The sequence below is a fragment of the Diabrotica virgifera genome, chromosome 6 (genome assembly GCF_917563875.1).
Source record: "Diabrotica virgifera virgifera chromosome 6, PGI_DIABVI_V3a".
NCBI classification, from domain to species: domain Eukaryota; kingdom Metazoa; phylum Arthropoda; class Insecta; order Coleoptera; family Chrysomelidae; genus Diabrotica; species Diabrotica virgifera.
In genome coordinates, this window is record NC_065448.1 from 3,907,485 (window position 1) to 3,930,775 (window position 23,291).

At 33.4% G+C, this 23,291-nt stretch overlaps 1 protein-coding gene across 1 annotated transcript in view; it reads right to left on the minus strand.

The window, feature by feature from the left end:
- The window catches only part of LOC126887375 (cytochrome P450 CYP12A2-like), a 115,960-nt gene that overhangs the window by 46,422 nt on the left and 46,247 nt on the right, over nucleotides 1–23,291 (minus strand). Inside the window, exons 13-16 of the mRNA XM_050654827.1 lie at nucleotides 22,934–23,102; nucleotides 21,468–21,621; nucleotides 14,421–14,669; nucleotides 13,885–14,103 (exon numbers count right to left, since the gene is read on the minus strand). Of these exons, the coding sequence (XP_050510784.1) occupies nucleotides 13,885–14,103; nucleotides 14,421–14,669; nucleotides 21,468–21,621; nucleotides 22,934–23,102 (791 nt within the window). The remainder of the gene's footprint in view (nucleotides 1–13,884; nucleotides 14,104–14,420; nucleotides 14,670–21,467; nucleotides 21,622–22,933; nucleotides 23,103–23,291) is intronic.

The following is a 23,291-nucleotide window of genomic DNA, read 5'->3' on the forward strand; positions in this document are numbered from 1 at the left end:
TTGTTAAGTCTGTTAACAGAGATTTGTAGTTTTCTTGCTGCTTCTTCATGGTCTTCACCTACGGCTAAAACGGCAGTGTCATCAGCAAAGGTAGCTATTGTGTTATGATCTACTTCAGGGATGTCACTAGTGTATAATAGGTATAGGACCGGTCCTATCACACTACCTTGTGGTACACCTGCGTTGATTTCCTTTAGTCCCAAGAAAGTGAATGCAAAAGATGTGAGGATCACAGATTCATTCTTCTTTTTCTTGTGCCACTCCTATCGGAGATTGGAAATCATCAAGGCTACCTTGACCTTGTTTACAGCTGACCTAAAAAGTTCATTATTGGTGCAGCCAAACCACTCTCTCAAATTCCGCAACCACGACATTCTTCTACAGCCTGGATTCCGTTTTCCTTCTATTTTTCCTTGCATTATATTTTAAAGTAATGCGTATTTATGACCTCTCATCAGGTGACCCAAATATTCGAGTTTTATTCAGAATACAGATTCATTAGCTTAGTCTAATGAGCCACACTTTAAAGATATTCCTAAAAATACTACATCAAAGAATATAAAAAAATTGTGAATGGAAAATAAGTGATTTTCAGTTCGGGTTTAGGCAAGTTTTAGGAACAAGAGAAGCAATAACAGCAACACAAGTGTTGCTGGACCAGTGCTTTGCTTTTGGACCAGCACAAGGTACTGGTCCAAAATTGTTACGATCAGAGGAAGGACGTATTCCTATGCTTTTTAGGCAGAGCCGTGCGGTACATATTTTCAATATGATGCAAGTCTTCGAAATGCCGCCCCTTAAATATTATTAAACTTAACTTTTATATTTAATAAATTAAATTACACAAAATGAACGAAAACCGTTCAAAACCAGTATATTCATCAATCAACTTTTATTTTAAAACTTTTATTTTAAAAACAAAACATACTACAAAGTTCACAGTGCTTATTTTTGAAAGAGCTGTAGTTAAAAGGGCTTGAACGACTCACTTATCACGAGTATATGCAAATTTAGAAACACCGAATCTTAACTAATTTTTGTCTTACAGAAAAAAAAAAAATACAAAATATTCAGAAAAGTAAAGCCGACTTTTTTATTGATTAAAATTTGTGGTATATCTAACAATTTTTAAGTTATTTTGAAAAAAAAACATTTTTTTCAAAATTAAAATTTTTATAGATTTTACTTTAAAACCAAATTTTTTCAAAAATAAGCACTTTGAATCGATGAAACTTACAGATCACATAAACACAACATAAATAAAGTAACTTGTGAAGCGGTAACGATTAATTTCATTTAAGTTGCTAATTAGGGGGTGATTTTCCTGATTTTTTTTTGCCAAAAAAAAGGGACCAACTTTATTTTGAGGGTAACTTGCTTACATTTGATGCTTGAAATTTTTTTTATAAAAACAGAAATAAAGATTTTTTAAACAATTTGAAAAAGTTGAAATGTTTTTCCCCAAGAATGCTTCATTATTTGGATATTTCACATTGAATTGTTCTATTTGGAATTTTTCGAATATGAACCTATTTTTCATTAGCTATAACTCTGCTTTTGCTAGGTATAGTGACCTAATATATACACCATTTTTTTCACTTTTTTATAGGCTATAGTTTTGCTAAAAATATTTTTTTCGACAAAATGCTTACGTTTTGAGTTATTTGCGAAAAACCGTCTACAAACGTGGTTATTTTGTTCAAAAATGAACATATTCACTTGCAAATAACTCGAAAAGTATTGATTTGGTGAAAAAACTCTATAGAACAAAAGTTGCTTAAAATTAGTCAGTTTATCCATTTCGGGACTTATCTTGGACATATATTTTTTCACCACCGAGATGGGGTGAAACTCACCCCCAGGGCAAAAGCACACATCGGCACCATACCACTTTTTTCTTTGACATGTTAGCTATGCGTACGTCAAATTTCATGTCAATCCAAGTGGTTCTTTAAAATTTACAGCAAAAACCGTGATAGAATGTGGGTACTATTATTATTTACGTGTAGATTGATGCTTCTAATATTATTTTTGATATAACCACGAATTTCGTTTTCTTTACGTTTAGTGACAGACCAAATTCTTCACTCGTTGCAACAACCTTATCTAAAATTCTTTGTAGATCTGTAATAGTTTCTGTAATAGATATGCTGATGATGGTGTCTTAATTAGTGAGAACATAGTCGATCTTCAACAACTCGTCACTATAATCGGAAAGTACAGTAAGCGAATGGAATTAGAGATTAATAGCAAAAAAACCAAATTCATGATTATCTCCAGAAACCTGGATGCACTTGAAAACTCCACCATAACACTGAATACCAAGTCCATTGAAAGAGTGAGTAAAATCAAATACCTGGAAACGTGGCTTTTTGAAGACTGGGCATCGGACAGGTAAGTAAAATGTCGCATTGAGCAAGCTCGACAAGCATTCGTAAAATCCAGGAAGGTACTGACCTGTTCAGAGTTCGATCTTCAACTGAGACTAAGTTTACGGATACTCTAGTGCTACGTATGGTCGGTGCTGCTACATGGCGTAGAGGGCTGGACACTCAAAACGAGGGATATAAACTGATTAGAAGCCTTCGAAATGTGGCTTTATAAAATGTGGATGACCTTAAAAGAATCAACCAAGAACGCTAACTTTTGGAAAACATCAAGAAAAGGAAAACGGCGTGTCTGAGTCACATCATGCGAAGTGAAAAATACCAGTTCCTCCAACTTACAGGGGCGTAACAGAAGGCCCCGCAGCATGAAGCTTGCGGGGGGCCCCAATCGCTTAAGGGCCCCATCTTGTCATCTGATATTATGTAAAAATCTGTTATTGTTATATTATTTTACGTTGTCTGTTTAAATTTAAAAACGTAAAAATGTCTAACTATATAGACGTATTTGCCAAGTGAATCATCTCATAATATCTAGAAACTTAATCCCTTCCGGCCTACCGAAATTTTATGGCAGCGACAATAAACTATAATATAATGCTTTGAAATGCTTGAAAGATATTAGAATTGCAATCTGCCGAATTTAAGAAGAATATTTTTAAATCTAAAAATGGGTTTTCTTTCTCTCTGTTCTTTACCTACTTTTAGTATTTCGATACAATATTATCGCCAGTAATTTCATGTTGGTTGTTTGCATTGAATTTTATTTATGTTTGTGTTTGGTATGCATTTATTTAGCAATTATTGACGACTTTTCTTGTGTAATCATTGGACAATCTCTCAACAGATAAACGGTAAGATAAGGAAATTATAACACTTACGCTTTAGGGGAGTCAATGTAGAAAAACTTGCATTGGTTCATTTTCGCAAAAAATCAAACAAGCTTACATTTTTCTAAAACATTTTTTGTTAGTTTATACATATATATCTTATCTTAAAGTGAAATGTTCTACTCACAGATGCCTCTAATTGTTTATTAATTCTTGAAACAATAAAACTGTTTTATATTCAATAATTTTAAAAGATATCGGTGAATTAATCATTTTACTGTGTTCAAAAATGTTTCTGAATTCGAATATGACATTAAATCAGGGCCATTACGATGTCGGGGCCCCGGGACAAACGTGATCTGGTGGCCCCCTACCGGGGAGTCTGGGGTTAATCACACAGCAGAAGGAGTCCGGGAAAATTGATATTTAACCACTTGAAAACGCATTTTAACGTACCCCATGACTGAAGTTTCCTGTACCTACCTACATATTGCTATTTTAGTTGACCAACACAAAAAAAAATTTAAATCACATTATTTTAAGCTAAATATTTTGCAAATATTTACCATCAATATAACATATTTTCTGTTTTCATAAAAAATATACTACATATAATGTTACTTACATTCTTCGGCTATAATGTAGGTTTTTAATCGCATTATATTGCCTATAGGCAGTATAACGCGATTACAATGGCGTGGCTCCCTTCGCCGGGGGCCCCGAGGCACTGCCCCGGTTGCCCCAATGGTAGTTACGGTCCTGTCAGACATTACAATTTGAAAATTCAAAATAAATTTTTTTGAGCACTTATACAGTATGTCTGCGTGTCTTCGAACCATATGGGAAACATTTTTATTATCAATTTTACGAAACAAGTTATTCTTCATGTAATGCTCTGAATGGTCTTAAATCTGAGATACAAAATAAGCCAGATAAACCATCAGATATCAAAGCTTATCAATGTTATACAAAGTAAGTCGAAAAATAGGAATTTAACTCAAGGATAAAGTACTTTTTAACAATATACGATTTAATTTCAATATGTAATTACATCCTTGTAAATAAAAAATAAATTTTTCCAAATATTTCTCAAATTACCGATAACCGACATCATTTTATTACAATTATAATAACTATTTTATTAATTTTTTAATTTTACGAAAAAATTCTTTATAAAATTCTTATCAGATTCTTTATAAAAAGCTCTGCATTATCTCAAAACGAAGATTCAATCGTAATATATCACATTTTACCAACTTTATACGAGGTATGTCGAAAAATATGAATTTCTCTCTAAGCTAAGAGTTAAGTACCTTTATAGTTCACAATATTTCAACTGGAATGATATAATTGCATATTTAAACATAGTAGAGTTGCTTAGAACACTGATGATGCTCTCTTTAGAGCGAAAACGTTCTGTATTTTAATGTAGCCCTTTATTTTTCCTCAATTTTTGTAATTAATGCTATACAGCCGGCTACAGGAAAATTTTTCCTTATGGATTTTAACATATATTTATGTTTTTATAATTTTTATAATTTCCTTACAAAATTTTTGTGTTATCTAATCTATAATCTACTTAGGTAAATCTTTAATCATATATTTATGTTTTTATAATTTTAATAATTTCCTTATAAAATTTTTGTTTTTTCCCTATATTAGGGCGGCTCACGCTGCCCCCTTGCACCCCGGGTCGGAATGGGTCTGTATACCAATAAAGATGAGAAATGTAAGTTGTTATGAACAGTGAATGATAACGCTAACACAAAAAAGTTTTTGTTAAATAAGTCGTATTTAGTAATTGTTTAACGCGGGAGCAGTCGCGCTCACTTCTGTCACGTAAGCAGTCGCGCGTAGAACAAAATCTAACAATATGAATTTAAAACAAATTTCAATTTTATAATATTTTTGTTTGCTTGTTATGTTAAAAATATCTATTTCTAACAATTTTAAAACTAATTGGTTCCCACTAAAGCCATAAATTCCACAAAAATATAAAAATGAAATTAAAAAAATTTTAAAAAAATCCTACTCATTACTACAATTTTCTTCGAGGTACTTACAAGTGGAAAGTTATGTTGAAAAATTTTTCATTAAGTTATCACGGAAAATGATAAAAAGTTGGATTTTTTCTATCGGCGCGACTGCTCCCGGGTTAAAAGGGGCCCCACTTCAAATTCTGCGGGGGGGGGGGGGCCCGACGGAGTTTGTTACGCCACTGCCAACTTATAATTGATGGTAAAATTGAAGGTAAGAGAGGAATGGGTGGTAAGGTAATGTTCTCGCTCCAAAACATAAGGTAATGGGCAGGGATTAACGTCATACAATCTCTGATGCACATTGCAAGAAACAGAGAGTTAATGGAAAATGTGATCGCTAACATCCATTAGCAGATTTGCATCTGAAGAAGAAGAATGATGATTGAATAGGTAGTTGCATTATCAAATCAAGATAAGTATAATGATTTTTCCCCGCTATTCTTCTCTATAATTTCCTCTTTTACGTCTTTCGCATTGATGTCTCCCGTGATTATTTTTAAATCGTATTCTTGTATATTTCATAGTAGAGTGCTTAGCTTTTCGTTCTAAAGTTTTATCATTAGTGGGCGTGAGGGTGGTGGGGGTTGTGTTAGGATGGTAGAATAACAAAGTTATTATCCGTTATAAACAAAATATATACAGTTAATATTATTTACAAAAAAAAATTTTAATGAAACAATAAGATAAATATGAAATATTAAACAAATGCAACTTAACCTAAATGTACAACTTATCAAATTTTAATCACTTCAGTTCTTTAAGGGTAAGCTTAAGGGGATCCGCGAAGCCATATAAGAACTTGGCTTCAAATCTCATATCTGGATGGTCCCAAGACAACTCAAAATTCCTGATCATCTGTAAACAAAAATAATTGCATATTCTAAATGGTCTTTGGTCACATAATAAATAAATAGAATTTGAAAAATTCTTAAATCAACTAAAATTCATCACCCACTATAAAACCACAATACATACTTTGGTTTACTTAGAAATGCCAACTCAAGCGTAGATTATATTAAACAAAAACAAATTACTTGGAGAAAAATATTCGCTAGGGATCATTTAGGCTATTGATTATATTCAAAATAAGATAGCTAAAAGGAACTACAACGTTAACGGGGTTATATTATTTCATATGGTCAATGGACATCTATATATGAAAAAACCGCGGAGTGCTACCATTTAAAGGGGTGCATTTTTGAGAAATGGGTGAATTAGTCCCTGGGCACAGGTTACATTAGGGTGAGTTCTATGCACTTTTGATATAAACATACCTACATACAAATTGTTCCTGGTTAAATTTCCTATCTAAATATCGCTTTTTAAAGTCAATGATACTTTTTTTTACAAAAATATATTCAAAAGAAAAAGCACAAAGAAACCCAAAAGAAAGAAATTTTGTTTTTTGTCCCATAACTTTTCTCCACGAGGATATAGGTATAGACATTGCTTTACAGAAAAAAAATCTACATATTTCTTCTTTAAAATGTTGTGCAGTAGAGGTAATTAGGATTTACAGTTTTCGAAATATGATTTTTCAAAGTTCGCCACTCACAGCAATTTTGGGCAATTTTCCTTGTAATTTCGCAAATATTGTTCTTTAACTTTTTTCCACGTAACTTTAGGTATATGAAATGGTACACGTAATAGAAATAGAAATCAATTAGCTTTAAAATGGTCTACTGTCTAACGTTGTACGACTTTTTTTTAATGAGATTATGGTTTTTCAAAGTTTTATACTTTTAACGATTTTTTATAATATAATATAAAAATAAAATTATATTATTATATGATATACTGTATATTATATAATATTATATTATATAAAGGAGGAGAAAGTTATAATAGGAGGTGATTTCAATGCACATGTGGGCCAAACCAAGACAGGATATGAAACAATACATGGGGGATTAGGCTTTGGAACTAGAAATGAAGCTGGAGATGACATGCTTGAATTAGCAACAGCATTGGATATGGCGATTGTTAACACATTCTTTAAAAAGAGAGAAACTCAACTTATTACCTACAAAAGTGGACAACATCAATCCCAAATAGACTACTTCATGATAAGGAAAGAAGACATACGTGAATGCAAGGACTGCAAGGTAATAGTGAGTGAGACAGTAAGCCAACAACATAAGCTGCTTGTTCTGGACATCGAAGTAAAAAGCGAAACTAAACAAAAATATCGGAGAGGACCACAAAAAATCGAATGGTGGCTGCTGAAAGATGAGAAAGAAGGTCTATTCAGGAGAAGAATAGTAGAAGAAATATGTTGGAACATGAAAGAAAGCCCTAATACAATTTGGAGAAAAATGGCCAGTAGTATTAGAGAGACTGCTATTGAAATACTTGGGAAAACGTCAGGAAAAAAGTTTGAGGATAAAGAGACTTGGTGGTGGTCAAACGAAGTACAAGGAAAAATAAAAGAGAAGAGAAAATTATATAAAAAGTGGCAAGAAACCAGATCCGACACAGATCTTCAAAACTATATGGTGGCGAAAAAGGAAGCGAAAGTAGCAGTAGCAAATGCCAAAGCAGAAGCGTATTCAAACCTATATGATCAACTTGATACCAGGGAAGGCGAAACGAAGATATATAAAATAGCCAAACAGAGAGCAAGGAAAGCAAAAGATTTTAATCAGATTAGATGTATCCGAGATGAAAATAATAAAATACTAGTTCACGAAAGGGAAGTCAAAAAGAGATGGAGAAAGTACTTTGACAGCTTATTAAATGAAGAATTTGACAGACAGCCTGTAGAGTCAACGGAGACAGTAGCAGCAATGGTCACCAAAATAACCAACGAGGAAGTGGCTCAAGCGCTTCAAAAAATAAAGAAAGGAAAAGCGGTAGGACCAGATGATATTCCTGGGGAAGTATGGAGAGCATTGGGAGAGACAGGAACAAGGTGGCTAGCAGGTCTATTTAATAGAATTATGGAAGTCGGACAAATGCCAGACGAATGGAGAAGCAGTATACTGGTACCTGTTTACAAAAACAAGGGAGATATACAACAATGTACAAACTACAGGGCTATAAAACTGCTTAGCCACACCATGAAAATATGGGAAAGAGTAATTGACAGACGGATACGTGAAGAGACCGAAATATCCGAGAATCAATTTGGCTTTATGCAGGGTAGATCAACAACAGATGCAATTTTCATTATAAGGCAGTTGATGGAAAAATACAGGAGTAAAGAAACAAACGCTCATATGGTATTCATTGATCTTGAGAAAGCATATGATAGAGTTCCTCGAGAGATTCTGTGGTGGGCACTCAATAAGAAAGGAGTCCCTGGTGAATATGTAAAGATTGTGAGGGATATGTATGAGGGAGTAACGACTAGTGTTAGGACAGGTGTGGGAGAGACTGATAAATTTCATGTGAAAGTAGGACTGCACCAAGGCTCTGTGCTTAGTCCGTATTTATTCTCATTAGTTTTGGACCAGATAACAGCGAAACTACAGGGTAACATTCCATGGTGCTTAATGTATGCTGATGATGTCGTGTTAGTAGGAAATAGTGAAAGAGACTTAGAACAAAAACTGGAACAGTGGAGACAAGCTCTGGAGGAAAAAGGTTTAAAACTTAGTAGGACAAAAACAGAGTATTTGGAATGTTCATTTAAAGATGGAGCTACTACAAATAAAATGGTATCTTTGGATGGTGAAATGATTGTGAAAAGCAATAGTTTTAAGTACCTAGGATCGGTATTACAGAGTAATGGAGAAATAGATGGAGATGCATGCAGTAGAATTAGGGCTGGATGGATGAAGTGGAAAGAAGCGAGTGGTGTGTTGTGTGACAGAAAAATTCCAATGAAGCTGAAGGGAAAATTCTATAAAACAGCCATAAGACCGGCTATGATGTACGGAACTGAATGTTGGGCAGTGAAAAAGAAAGAGGAACAACGAATGCATGTGGCGGAAATGAGAATGCTTAGATGGATGAGTGGAGTGACAAAGAAGGATAAAATTAGAAATGAGTATATTAGGGGAAGTCTAGGTGTGGCACCAATTGATGCCAAAATGAGAGAGCATAGGTTAAGATGGTTCGGCCATGTTCAACGTCGAGACGTTAATCACCCAATACGAAGAATAGCTGAAGTGCAGATTCCTGGAAGGAGTAGGAGAGGAAGACCTGGGGGGAGACGATAAGGCAGGACATGTTGGTAAAGGGGTTTAACATTGATATGACCCAAGACAGAATTGTGTGGAGAAATGCAATTAGGGAAGCCGACCCCGCATAGGGATAAGGCAAAGAGAATGAATGATGAATAATATTATATTATATATAGTATATATAATATAATATTATATTATATAATATATAATACCTAATATAAAAAAAATATTATTTTTTACATTTTTTACGATTATTTTTGAAATTTCTCATTATAACTTTTTTTCTTCTACATTTAGGTATATATTATATTATATAATAAAAAAAGCTTATTTTGTTTACTTTAAAATTTTGTATTACAAAAAATTCGAGGATTATTTTTGAATAAGATATTATTTTTCAAAATGTAATAAGTACTTGCAACGATTTTTGATTTTAGGATTATTTTTTAAATTTCTCATTATAACTTTTTTTTTCTTGTACATGAATATACTATATATTGCTGAATAAAGAGGGCTTACTTTCTGTTCTTTAAAATGGTGTATCATCTATATTTAAATAATGGACACCGAGTGATTCTTTGATATTTTTTTACCTGTATTATTTAAAATTATTTCTTTTACAAAAATTACATAAACATTAGTCTTAGAAAACATCACTTTAGTTAAAATTATTTAAACGTTGACATTTAAAAAATTTCAAAATCAAAGTCCATCTCTTCGTTAGCATTAGCTTCAATATCTTCCTCTGACACCTCAGTTATCTTAGAGTCCCACAATTAGTACCCATGCACATGCACCCTTTGCAGAATATTGAAAAACTAATTCCTATCTTCCTACAACCGCAGTTTTTTGTACATCCTTTGGTACATTTACATTCTATTTTTTCAAGCAAAGCTTGTGGTGCAGGAGCTTTGACAGTAAATATTGGAATTAATCCATTAATTAATGGAATTGGAAAAGTTATTAATTAATTAATATTACCTATAAAAAATAAGATTCAATCATAACACATAATCACATAAAAAAGTTATAAGGAGAAATTTAAAAAATAATCCTAAAATCAAAAATCGTTGCAAGTACTTATTACATTTTGAAAAAGCATATCTTATTCAAAAATAATCCTAGAATTTTTTATAATACACCATTTTAAAGTAAACAGAATAAGCTTTCTTTTTTATTATATAATATATACCTAAATGTAGAAGAAAAAAAGTTATAATGGGAAATTTAAAAAATAATCGTAAAAAATATAAAAACTTGTTAAAAGTATAAAATCTTGAAAAAGATAACCTCTTTAAAAGAAGTCGTACAACATTATACAGTAGAACATTAATTTTAAAGGTAATTGATTTCTATTCCTCTTACATGTACCATTGCATATGCCTAAAGTTGCGTAGAAAAAAGTTACAGAAAAATATTTGCGAAATAACAAGGAAAATTGCCCAAAATTGCTGTGAGTGGCGAACTTTGAAAAATCATATTGCGAAAACTGTAAATCCTAACGACCTCTACTAAGCATCATTTTAAAGAGAAAATATGTAAGTTTTTTTTCTGTGAAGCAATGTCTATACCTATATCCCCGTGGACAAAAGTTATGGGACAAAAAACAAAATTTCTTTCTTTTGGGTTTCTTTGGGCTTTTTCTTTTGAATATATTTTTGTAAAAAAAAGTATCTTTGACTTTAAAAAGTTATATTTAGATAGGAAATTTAACCAGGTACAATTTTTATGTAGACGTGTTTGTACCAAAAGTGCATAGAACTCACCCTAATGTAACCTGTGCCCAGGGACTAATTCACCCATTTCTCAAAAACGTACCCCTTTAAATGGTAGCACTCCGCGGTTTTTTCATATATAGAGATTCATTGACCATATGAAGTAATAAAACCCCGTTAACGTTGTAGTTCCTTTCTATAGTACATAATCAATAGCCTAATTTTTTGGATATTAATTTTATTTATATATTTCAGAGCAGACCATAAGCCTCTCTGAAGAGACCAAGAGGGTGAAATTTACTTAAGGGGAGGATGGACGCCTCTCAGGCCGAATGAAATATAAGCTGTCTTTCATTTTTTCTCAGTTTATCATAGTGTGAGGACACGGAATCAATTTTCAATGATGTTTTTACCTAGGTGAATTGACTAGAGGTGACTGCATATTGTAGAGTCCCTTTCGTTTGCTTTATTCACCCTTCTCGTCCGTTTGCTTTGTAAATTTTAGAAAACAGGATTGAGGTCCTTCGTTGCAGAAAGAAAGGTTTACAGATGGTATTTCCATGGGAAAATAAAGGAATCAAAATAAATGGGCAATACTTGAATCACCTTAGATGCGCCGATGATATCGTCCTGATAGCCAAAGTAAAGAAGAACTGAAAAATATGCTCGAAGAATTAGAATACCAGGCAAAAACAGTAGGTTTAAGAAAGAATCTAGCCAAAACAAAGACGATGACAAACACAGAACAAGATACTGCTGTTCCGTTGGTGGTTAACGGAAAAATTAAAATAAGTGTAAAACAACGAACAGTAATATATTTATTTATTTTGGGTAAACAAGCGTGCTTCGTTTATATTTCGTAATGGTGTGTTGTTGACCTATCCCTATGCCCGCTGGGGTGTGACTACCGACGGAAGGTTGTGAATCGACTGAACTGAAAACACATGTCTGTGGTTTTAAGTTAAAGACTAATTTATTGACATAAAGACACTGGCCCTTTAGAAGCGTCTTCGAATGCATTTCAAAAGTGATTTATTAAGGTCTGATAAGGTAACTGATAAGGTGAATTTTAAATGACCCATATTATTTTTGTTTAGAAAAGAAAGTTAATATTTAAAATTAGCAATTAAAAAAATAATAAATGAAGCGTATCGCTATACTGCTATCACAATTCGAGGAAGTGAAATAGAACAAGTAAGATAATGTTTATATTTGGGGGGGGGGGGCAAGTAATAAAAGCGAGCAGAGGAAATCAAACAGAAGGAATTAGAAGATGTGTAAGATGGGCGACATTTGGTAAATTAATCTACATCCTGAAGAACAAGAAATATGCGCAACATCTTAAGCCTAAAGTCTTCAACCAATGTGTGTTACCACTAATTAAACTTGATCTACTAATCAACTAATCAACTAATCGTATGGAGCACAAACTTCCGGACTAACCAAGAATAATATGGATAAACTTATAAAAACACAGAGAGCAATGGAAAGACAGATGTTGCAAATAAGTACACTTGAAGGACAAAACACAAAACGAGTGGATTCTAAATATTACAAAGTTGAAGGATGTAAGAGAAAAAGTAGCCGAATTTAATAGTGCAGTCACTGAAGAGTTTCACCTCCGATTTCATTGAACCTCTCTCGATTTTTATGAAAATTGGTGAGTAGTTAGAGGATACCTAAATGGAACAAAGGTGACATAATGCTAACTTGCGCTTTTACCCTGGGGGTGGATGCCACCCGTTCTGGCGGTTGAATATTGTTTTATTAAAAATAACCTCATAATTCGATAGAGGCACAAATTATAAGCAAAATATGTTATATATAGTTATTAAAATAAGTCAAAACTTTTTGAGTTGTTAAAGATCAAAGATGTTAATTTTTGAATTAAACTAAAATTGAAGATAATTAAAAATTGAATACACTCCTCACTTAAAAAACTAAACTAATGTTAATTTAAAGTGAGTTATGGGTAATTCAATGTAAATTTTTTTCGACGACTACCTACTCAAACCTAATTATTCAAGCTTAAATAACTGGAAAACGATACATTTTATAAAATATACCGATTAAATACTTGTCATAGTACTTCAGAATACCTACCACTTCTGCTTAACACTATAAGGTTTTTCTGGTAAGGAGTTTATATCGTTTTTTATTATCTTCAATTTTGATAATAATAACTTTTTTAAAAAAACTTGTAGTTTTTGAGTTATTTATGAAAAATCGGTTAAACAAATTCATTTTTCTCACGAAAAATTAAAATCTTTGATCTTTTATAACTCAAAAAATTTTGATTTATTTTAATGACTTTATATACATATTTTGCTTAGAATTTGTCCCTCTATCGAATTATGGAGTTATTTTAATAAAATATTTTTCACCACCGAGAAGGGGTGGCATCCACTCCCAGGGTAAAAGCGCAAATTGGCACCATGTCACCTTTGTTCCTTGAGATATCCTCTAACCACTCACCAATTTTCATGCAAATCGATGGAGGTTGAACAGAATCAGAGGTAATAGGTCATATCCACTTTCAGTGACTGCACTATAAATGAAAATTTGCGGGGCATAACATCAGATACATAGACGATATGTGGAACAAGAAAATACTACACTGGAGACCATACGATTACAAAAAAATGGGCTGATGACTTGATGAAGCAAGCCGGATGAACTCAAAACAGACACAAATGGAGCCAAGAAGGAGGTCTACGTCCTAAAATGGATAACATGGGCTACATAGATAAATAGATAGAACTTAACAAACACTTTTTTATACTTACATTTGCTACAGCAACTTCTACTTCCAATGTAGCAAATCTTCTGCCGATGCAAGAACGAGCACCATGACCAAATGGCATGTAAGCGAACGGATGAGCATTTTTCGCGGAGTACTCGTTACTGACAGATCGTAACCATCTTTCCGGCATGAATCTAGAGGGTTCTTTGAAATTTTTGTCTATCATTGTCGATGCGTAAAAGTGCATAGGAGTAACATCTATCTGAAACAGAAAATATTTATATGAAATGTATTGTTGATACAGTATAAATCTCAATGCACGTCACTATCTACGTCAGAGATCTGCGTTGACATTGTTGCCAAATTACAAAAAGATTCCTGAATTCATTTTAAATCAAATATATCACATAATTATTTTAGAAGTGATTATTTCCACAATTATGAACACATTTCTTTACTATATTTTATGGAGAAGGTAGCAGCAACATTAATACTTAGAAAAAAATTCATGTCAAATTTAACTTAAGAACTACTTTACTAAAAAAACTTTACTAACCAATTAAAAAAACTAGTACTTACTCCTTTTGGTACTTGATAACCTCCTACTATCATGTTTTTTGAGGTAGTTCTGAGGCCGCTGATAGCAACTGGGGCAATCCTACTACTCTCTTTCAATACAGCTTTTAAGTATTGCATTTCAGATAACTTATCAGCTGTTAATACTGAGTCTTTTTCTGGGAGGTATTTTAATACTTCTTCACGGAGTGTGCTTTGCTTCTCTGGATTCTTAGCCAAAAAGTACAGTACCGCGCCAAGTGTCTTTCCCGTCTGAAAAAATAAGGTTTTAGTAATCGAATAATACTTAGAGTTAGGCAGGGATGTATCCTATCTTCGTTGATATTTGATATTATATACTTAGATACGTTGATATTTGATATTATATACTTAGATACGTTGATATTTGATATTATATGTACGTAGAGAGAAATTTTGACGAGGCTATATATGGAGTAGACGAAGGCATCCTTCTAAATTGAGAAAGAGTAAACAATATTAGATATGCCAACGACACCATGTTGATAGCAGATAATATAGACGAGTACAGTCAACAGTACGGACTAAAGATTAATACCCAAAAAACCAAACAATGATTATCAGCAAGGAGAATATAAACGGGGCTCAAATATACATTAATGGAAAGCAGATAGAGCGCGTAAAACAGTATTGCTACCTGGGAACTATTATAAATGAGCAGTGGAGCAGCAATGCACAGGAAATAAAGTGCCGCATAGGAAAGGCAAAAACGGTCTTTAACAAAATGAGCGTCATCTTCAAAAGCCATAACATATCCCTAGATACAAAAAATGAGGCATTTGAGATGTTATGTTTCCTCTATATTATTGTACGGAGCGGAGGCATGGACGCTTACAGAGGCCACTATTAAAAAACTTAAAGCGTTTGAGATGTGGCTCTATAGAAGAATGCTGAGAATATCCTGGACGCCGTCCGCGTATTTCCGTTTGCGTGTCCATTTCAAGACATTGCGGTTTTGAAACGGGTACCGAAACGGTGATACATACCTATCTAGTTCCAAAAAGGTGTTGATTTGAAAGCGCCAACCCCCGAAATGTGCACGGGTTTGTAACGAAACATGTGGCGTTGGAATTCTACAAAAAAGTGCATAGAACTAATAGGTCTATTATTCGTTGACGTGCTGTTTATCAACTTAGCTTTGAGGGTCGTGTTGTGTATTTAAGTTTAACTAAATTATTTAAGGTGTGTTCGTAACTCGTTGGATCCATGGTATTTTCTCCTTCTATAGCATCACATCTCAAATGCTTCCAACTTCTTTATGTTGTCTACTTTCAGTGTCCATATTTCCATTCCATACAAAAAAGTTGAGAACAGGTAGCATGTTAAGGCTCATATTCTCAGCTCCAGAGAAAGGTCTCGATTAACAAACATTTTTTTCATTTTTATAAATGCTTTTCTTGCAATTTCGATTCGTGTCCTGATTTTTCTACCTTGGTCGTTGTTTTCTATTACCCAGGTTCCCAGATATTTGTAGTTATTCACTCTTTCTACTTGTTTTCCCTCGATATCTAGCCTTCCTATTGTCTGTTGCTTAGAATTAATCATGAACTTGGTTTTCTTAACGTTGATTCGTAGTCCATATTTTATACTGACTTGATGTAATCTATTTAGGTACTACTCGTTGCAGTGCTTCTAAACTGTCTGCAAAAATAGCGGTGTAGTCTGCGAATCTTATGTTTTTCAAGAATTTTCCGTTTATTGCTATTTCTCTGATATTGCTTCCTTAAAAATAGCTAAAAATATGTTTGCTGAACAATAATAGTTTAGCTGTAACTAAAATATGTTTTTCATATACATAACACTTCTAGTACCTAATATTGTTGTGCATTACTACAAAATGTATACGTATCGTAATAGTTTATTTTCACAAAATATTTTGGCACTACTTTCAGTTTTTTGAAAAATTATAAAGAAAAAAAGAAGGTAACTTTGGTAACAAAATTGTTTTATTTCCACAGATCCAATGAATGATAATTTGTTATTCTGCAGATAGGAGCTATTTGTGATAAACAGTTCAAATAAAATAAAATAATGTTACAACTTAACACGTACCTATTTGTGATAATTTTAGGCGCGAAGTCCTTTTACAAACCAGTGCGCATTTCAAAATTAAACGTCTTGAAATGCACACGTGTTTGAAAGCAGATATGCTCCGCCGTTTACGTGCCGATTTCAAAACTACCCGGTCTTGAAATGAACACGGAAACGTAAATACGCATCCTGGACCTGGACAGCAAGGTTCACGAACAAGGAAGTTCTAGAAAGAATGAAGAAGGAATAGGAGATTGTGTCTACCATCAAACGTATAAAACTGCAGGGTCTAGGACACGTTATGAGAAATCAGCACCGTTACTCTCTGCTGAAGTCCATATTGCAAGGTAAAGTCAAAGGCAAGCGCGGACCCGGTAGAAGGAGAATATCATGGCTGCGGAATTTGAGAACATGGTTTAAGAAAACTTCAACGGAACTATTTCGAGCAGCAGCTAGCAAGCTTATGATTGCCAATATGATTTTCAACATCCGAAACGGATAGGAACCAGAAAAAGAAGAATCGAATAAAATAAAACTCTTCTGGCATTGCTTTTGGGTGTTCTGAGTAGCCCAGCAACTGTGAACCATAGAATAAGAGATAAATATGTGTAACATATAAGAAGGAAGACCAAGTAGAATGGAATCAGAATGGGGAAAGAAGAAATAGGTCGCATAGTAAGGGATTTAAAGTCAACAGGCAGGAGACCATTAGGAAAATATTTTAAAAGGAGATAAATGACAGTCAACATCGTAGCTACGAATATAAGCTCAAAATTAAAAGAATTACAAGAAGTGATACAAAAGTACAAAAGCCGAATATTAGCATAACCACGAATGATAAATTTAATAGCAACAGGTATTTCGAGCTTGTGACGATGAAAAGCACTGGGATCACAGAATCATAAAAAACCAGGTTGTTGTCAACTAGGTAATAATTTGCATTATAATTGAAACAGTTACTATATTTCTATCTCGTACTTACAATCCCATCTAATTGCGGGTATGGTGGCTCCTGTCTTCTGATCCACCCTGGATACTTAGGGGTGGTTACCCCGACTATGAGGGTTGATGTAGTAAATATCGTTCATTGTTAATACATTTATTTACACGTTAAATATATCACAGAAAGTAACTGGTGGTATAGTATTTACTTGAAATCGATGTTACCCCCTGGAATCTCAACTGCTGATTGATTTATCTGTTCTCGTAAAAATATAATTAAAGTCGATTATTGTTTATTTACTGTTTTGGTAAGCCAAGGTGAACGTGATTCAAAAGTGCTGACTGTTAATAAACACCCACTGAATATTATTGCAACTCGACCTTGTATCAAATACTAGCATGCATCGATGCAAAAACTAGGTTAATCGTATTTATTAAAAACAAACATTACCACGGGCATTTAATTATTAAAAGGTTTATTTTTAATATGATGTTTACTGAGATGCTGTGTATCCCAATTCATCTTCCCCTTCCCCCGAAAATTTTCTGACTACGGAAAAGGAAGAAAATTTTTCTAATAGTACCACTAATTACTTGCTGCGTTTTACGAAGTACAATATATACATTTTTCCTATAAATACTAATTAAATACAAAAAAATAAAAGTGAAAATGTTCGTTATCTACACTGTTCCCGTTTCACTTGTCACTCACGGTGTTCTCGGATTGTAAGCATATAATCTATTCTTATGTATTTCCTTGATTTTATTGTTTTCCGGTCTGATCTTACAATTAACATTATTTACCTCTGTTATTGTGAAAGGGCCTACATAAAGACTATCAAACTTACCATTCTCTTCCCTTTTTACCAGGACTAGGTCTCCTATTTTAAAGTGTTGTGGTGTTGCTTTGAGCTTATTCTTTTCTTGTCGCTCTTTTTTGTGCTTTAGTAAGAAGGTTCTAGCTCTCTCGTGTGCGCTTTGTAGTTTGTAACGTAACTCATTGTAGTAAGCATCTATATTGTAACATGGTTGAACCTCCTGTGTAAGGTCTTCTGGTAGGTTAACCTTCCTGCCATATAATAGTTCAAACGGTGTGTAACCATGATACGCGTTAGGGGTTGTATTGTAGCAGTATGTGAACATCCTGCAACACACATCCCAATTTTCTCTGTCTTCATCTATTGTTTCTGGTACTTCACATATGTATATTTCAACATTCTTTAATATTTTGTTTCCTTGTTTAATAAATTCCTCAATTGTGCACACTTTAAAAATAATATCGTTTACGTATATGTTTACTTTACGTACTGTATTGTTTATGTACAAATGATTGAATCCTGTGGCTATGCTCTTGCTGCACTTTATTTTGTTTTTGACCCTAATGCTCAACCTTGGTGAGATTAGTTCTGCTCCAAAAGACAAAATTGGTAGTCTATGCGCCTCTAAATTGTTTAGTACCTTTCTTACTGTTTGTTTGTGGGCTTCTGGCTGTAGTGCGAGTTCACTTTCTGCCTTCGTTTGCCTTGCTTCCTTCTTTTTTTCTCTTGCTTGAGCTCGTGTTATAGCTAATATATGGGTATTGTCTATGTATAGGTTCTTTAGTTGATGTAATGTTATTCTTGAAAGACTATCTGCATAGTTATTTTTCCCTGTTATGTATTCTATTTCGAAATCGTATTCCTCTAAATCTAATCTGATTCTTGTAAGTTTCGAAGTTGGTTCTTTCATTGCAAATAAATGTGTTAGTGGTTTATGATCCGTTTTGACTAAAAATGTTGGTGCTCCATATAAATAACATTTGAAATGATTAATTCCCCAATGAATCGCTAATAATTCCTTAACGATTATAGGTTTATTACATTCTCCTTTATTGAAACTTCTTGATGCGTATGCTATTGGCAGGTCTATTCCGTTATAATCTTGACTTAAAATTGCTGAACAACTCTCGTTGGATGCGTCTGTTGTTAGGATGAATTGTTTATTGAAATCTGGATATTTTAGGATCGGTGGCTTCATCAGAGATGATTTAAGCTTATTGAATGCCTTTTCACATTCGTCTGACCAAAAAAATTCTACTCCTTTTCTTGATAATCTGTTGAGTGGTCTGCATATTTCAGCAAAATTTTGAATAAAACGTCTATAATAGTTACAAAATGTTACGAATCTTTTTGTTTCTTCCGCTGTCTTAGGTGTCGGGTATTGTTCAATCGTTGCATATTTCGCTTTGTCTGGTGATACTCCTTCCTGAGAAAGATCATGTCCTAAATATGTTACTTCTCTTCTAAAAAATTGACATTTTCCTGGGTTAAGTTTCAAATTGAATTTTCGACATGTCTCGAATGTCTTTTTCAGGTTGTCTAGGTGATGTTTTTCGGATATTCCTATTACTACTATACAGTGGCGGTCTCAGAGTCAGATTTTGGGAGGGGCGATGGTCTGTTGCAGGGGGGCCTGCAGCCCCCCAGCCGGAAAGGGGGTCCGGAAAATTTTTAAAAATATGGCAAGATTTTGAGAGTTTTAAAGTCATTTTATTCATTTGAACAGTTGATGGACCGAATATGGACTGACTGTCACTTAGTGGTTGTGACGAACGGAGAAAAAGGAAAATCACTTATTATTATTACAATTAGTATGAGTGGAAACAGTTTTACACTATAATAAAAAATAAAAAAGCTAGCCTCTAAAGCTTGTTGTAAATATTGTTCGGCTAACTTACAAATAAAATATTCAAAATATATTTTGTATTCTTGTGATTGTATCAAAAACCAATTTAGAACTAATGAACAAGGCAGCTAAAGATATAAATACGAATGAGTTAATGACATAATTAAAACAAACTTACCATGTCTATGTCGTCTTTTGCAGTTGCACATGGAAAAGGAAACGCTTGAGCAAACTGACACTTATAGCCCTTTGACTTTGCCAGGCATTGATACACGGCCAATATGTAGCAACTAGCAAGGCTAGCAAGCAACGTCTGACTGAAGAAGATTTGTTCTATTCTCTGTGATTTATACAGTGTTGCCACTGCCACTGTGACTTCAATGACAACATTATAGAAACGTCACTGTACCGTATTTGATGTTGTTACGTTATATCAAAACTAACCGTAGGCTATTAAAATAATCTGTCTACGGACGTTTTCACACTGTTAGATTATTTTGTCCAATAATAGCAATGCATTAGTTCGATCTCACACTTCGGATTAATATGTATATTAACTTCTCAATTTTTCAGAAAACTAAGGTTTCTGGGGGGGGGGGCGATCACCCACGTCGCCCCCCCTTGAGACCGCCACTGCTACTATATCGTCCATGTAAAGAAATGCTTTGTCCGGTGTTAATCCCGAAAATGCTATTGACATCATCCTTGAAAACCTATTTGGGCTTACATTTAATCCAAAAGGTAATCTGGTAAATTGAAATTCTCCATTTTCTGTGCTAAACGATGTGTATTTTCTCGATGATTTTTCTAATGGTATCTGGTGAAAACCTGACATTAAGTCTATAACTGAAAACCATTTTGCTCTTCCTAGTTGATCTAATATCGAGTCTATTCTTGGTAAAGGAAATTTGTCTGTGACTATTTTCTTGTTCAGTTGTCTAAAATCTATGCATAATCTCCATGCTTTATTTCCATCTATCGCCTTTTTCGGTACCAGTACTACTGGGCTGTTGTATTCTGATGTAGACGGTTCTATTATCCCTTGGTCTCTCAGCTTTTGTACTTGCCGGTTTAATTCCTCTGTTTGTGCATGAGGTGTCCTCATGCACAAGTACGAATCACATTAGAAGGGCGCATCACAATTGCTTAAGAAAGGTATAATTGGCACTTTCATCTACAGTTTTGAAGTTGATGTTCGCCCCCACCTGGATATCCGGTGCACAATCACCCTGAGATGATCTACCGACAATTTCAACTCATTACTTCCGATCCTGATCTTTTGCGAGACGGACGTTTCTTTTGCTGCTCAGTAGCAACCGCACACCATGTGGGATTCAAGGTTTGAGTAAACTAATTATTTGTTGCAAAATCACTATAACATACTATTTTACTTACCGTATCAACCCCCGCAGTTAACATATCCATAGTCATTATAAACGCCGTTTCCTTGTTCACTTTGGTCAAACGCTGTAGTACACCAAGCTCATCATCTGGTACATTCTGATTTTTAAATGTTGCTAAAGCTTCATCAATCATTTTGATAATTACACTAAAAAAAAGGTCACAACAAACTCTTCAGAAAAGACAATTAATAGATACAAAGGGTATAAAAAAATAATTCATATTTTCAATGAAAATTTATCGCTACTATCATTAAGGCTATGGGTACATAATTCGCAAATATTTTACGTGTATCCCTACTTTTTCTGTCTTTACACGGCAAATTACGTGTAGTAAAATTCACACTGGTATGGATATGTAAACATTACTACAATGTCATTCTACTTGAAAATGTCATCATTAATTTAAAGAGATGGCTTTTGAATGTTCTTGGATAACTGTTATTTTTAAAATTGCAAATTATTAATTCAGTTAATAAATGTGATAATTTTTTCACTAACTATGTATTCAGTGATTGTAATAATTTATTTGTACAACAAAAACTAATACTCAATCGAGAAAAGAGGAAAAGTGTTAAAGTGATTTTTTAATAATATATTGTTCTTATGGAACGCTTACAATTTTGAACATCTTTAATAACAAAATACTTCGATCACAGAATATATTATTATCCTGATGTATTCTCTGCTTGGATCTTCCACAAATAATACACAATAAATAACTTTTTATTAAATTCACGTCTTAAATCAATTATATATCAATAATATTTAATTAATAACTCAAAATATTCCCGATGCAATGTCAAATATTTAAAATTGTCACTGATTGTCAGTGTCTGACTGACACTATATGCTGACAATATTATATTCAGCTGGATGCGTTGTAAGACAAAGATAGATTTGGAAAATATTACCACGGCATTGTGCTCATTTTTTTCAAATCCTGAAAAAACCAATAAATATTTTTGAAAAATTTAAACACAGAATGAAAGACTAAATTATTATCGAGGGCCGAAAGTCCCTTAGAATAAATAAAAAGTTTATTTTGAATGAGATATTTGGTATTAAAAATCATACTAAATTTTCTCTTAGTTTTTCACCCCTGTAACTTATTAAAATAAACATTACAGAAGTTCTCAGGGACTTTCGGCCCTCGCCAATAACGTAATCTTTCATTCTGCGTTTAAATTTTTCAAAAATACTTATTAGTTTTCTCAGGATTCGAAAAAAATGAATCCCCATTTGAATAGCTTTGCAGCCGAAAATACGTACCGATCCTCTTAATAATAATTATTAAAAAAAATTGAAAAAAATATTTTCTTAAAAATTATTAAAAAAACACCTGGAAGCTATTGGACACTGTCTAATAGCTTCCAGTTGTTGTGCTTACTTATTTCTTATTTTTGCTGGACTATTAATTAAAATCTAGCATTTAGGAGGAAAAAATAATGTTTGACTCACCTATTAATAAAGTCAAGTTTTTCACAAAATTCGTTTAGTTCTTTAGATGGGAAATACTTCCAATATGGCGGCATATATTCTAAGTAAAAGATTAGTTCGAACATCCTCATTATACAAACGACAAATTTGTAGAGATCTGAATTTTTGTCTGTATTTGTATCAAGAGCACCTAAAAATAAGGATTTTATAATAGTTATTTATGTATCAAGGGCATTAAATAGACGTTTATACCCTAAGGGCGACAAGCTTATAAACTCGAGGGCCTCTGGTCCGAGAGTTTATATGTCGCTCGAGGGTATAAACAGCTAATAACGCACGTGGTACATACAAAACTTTGTCATACCGGTTCATTGCATCA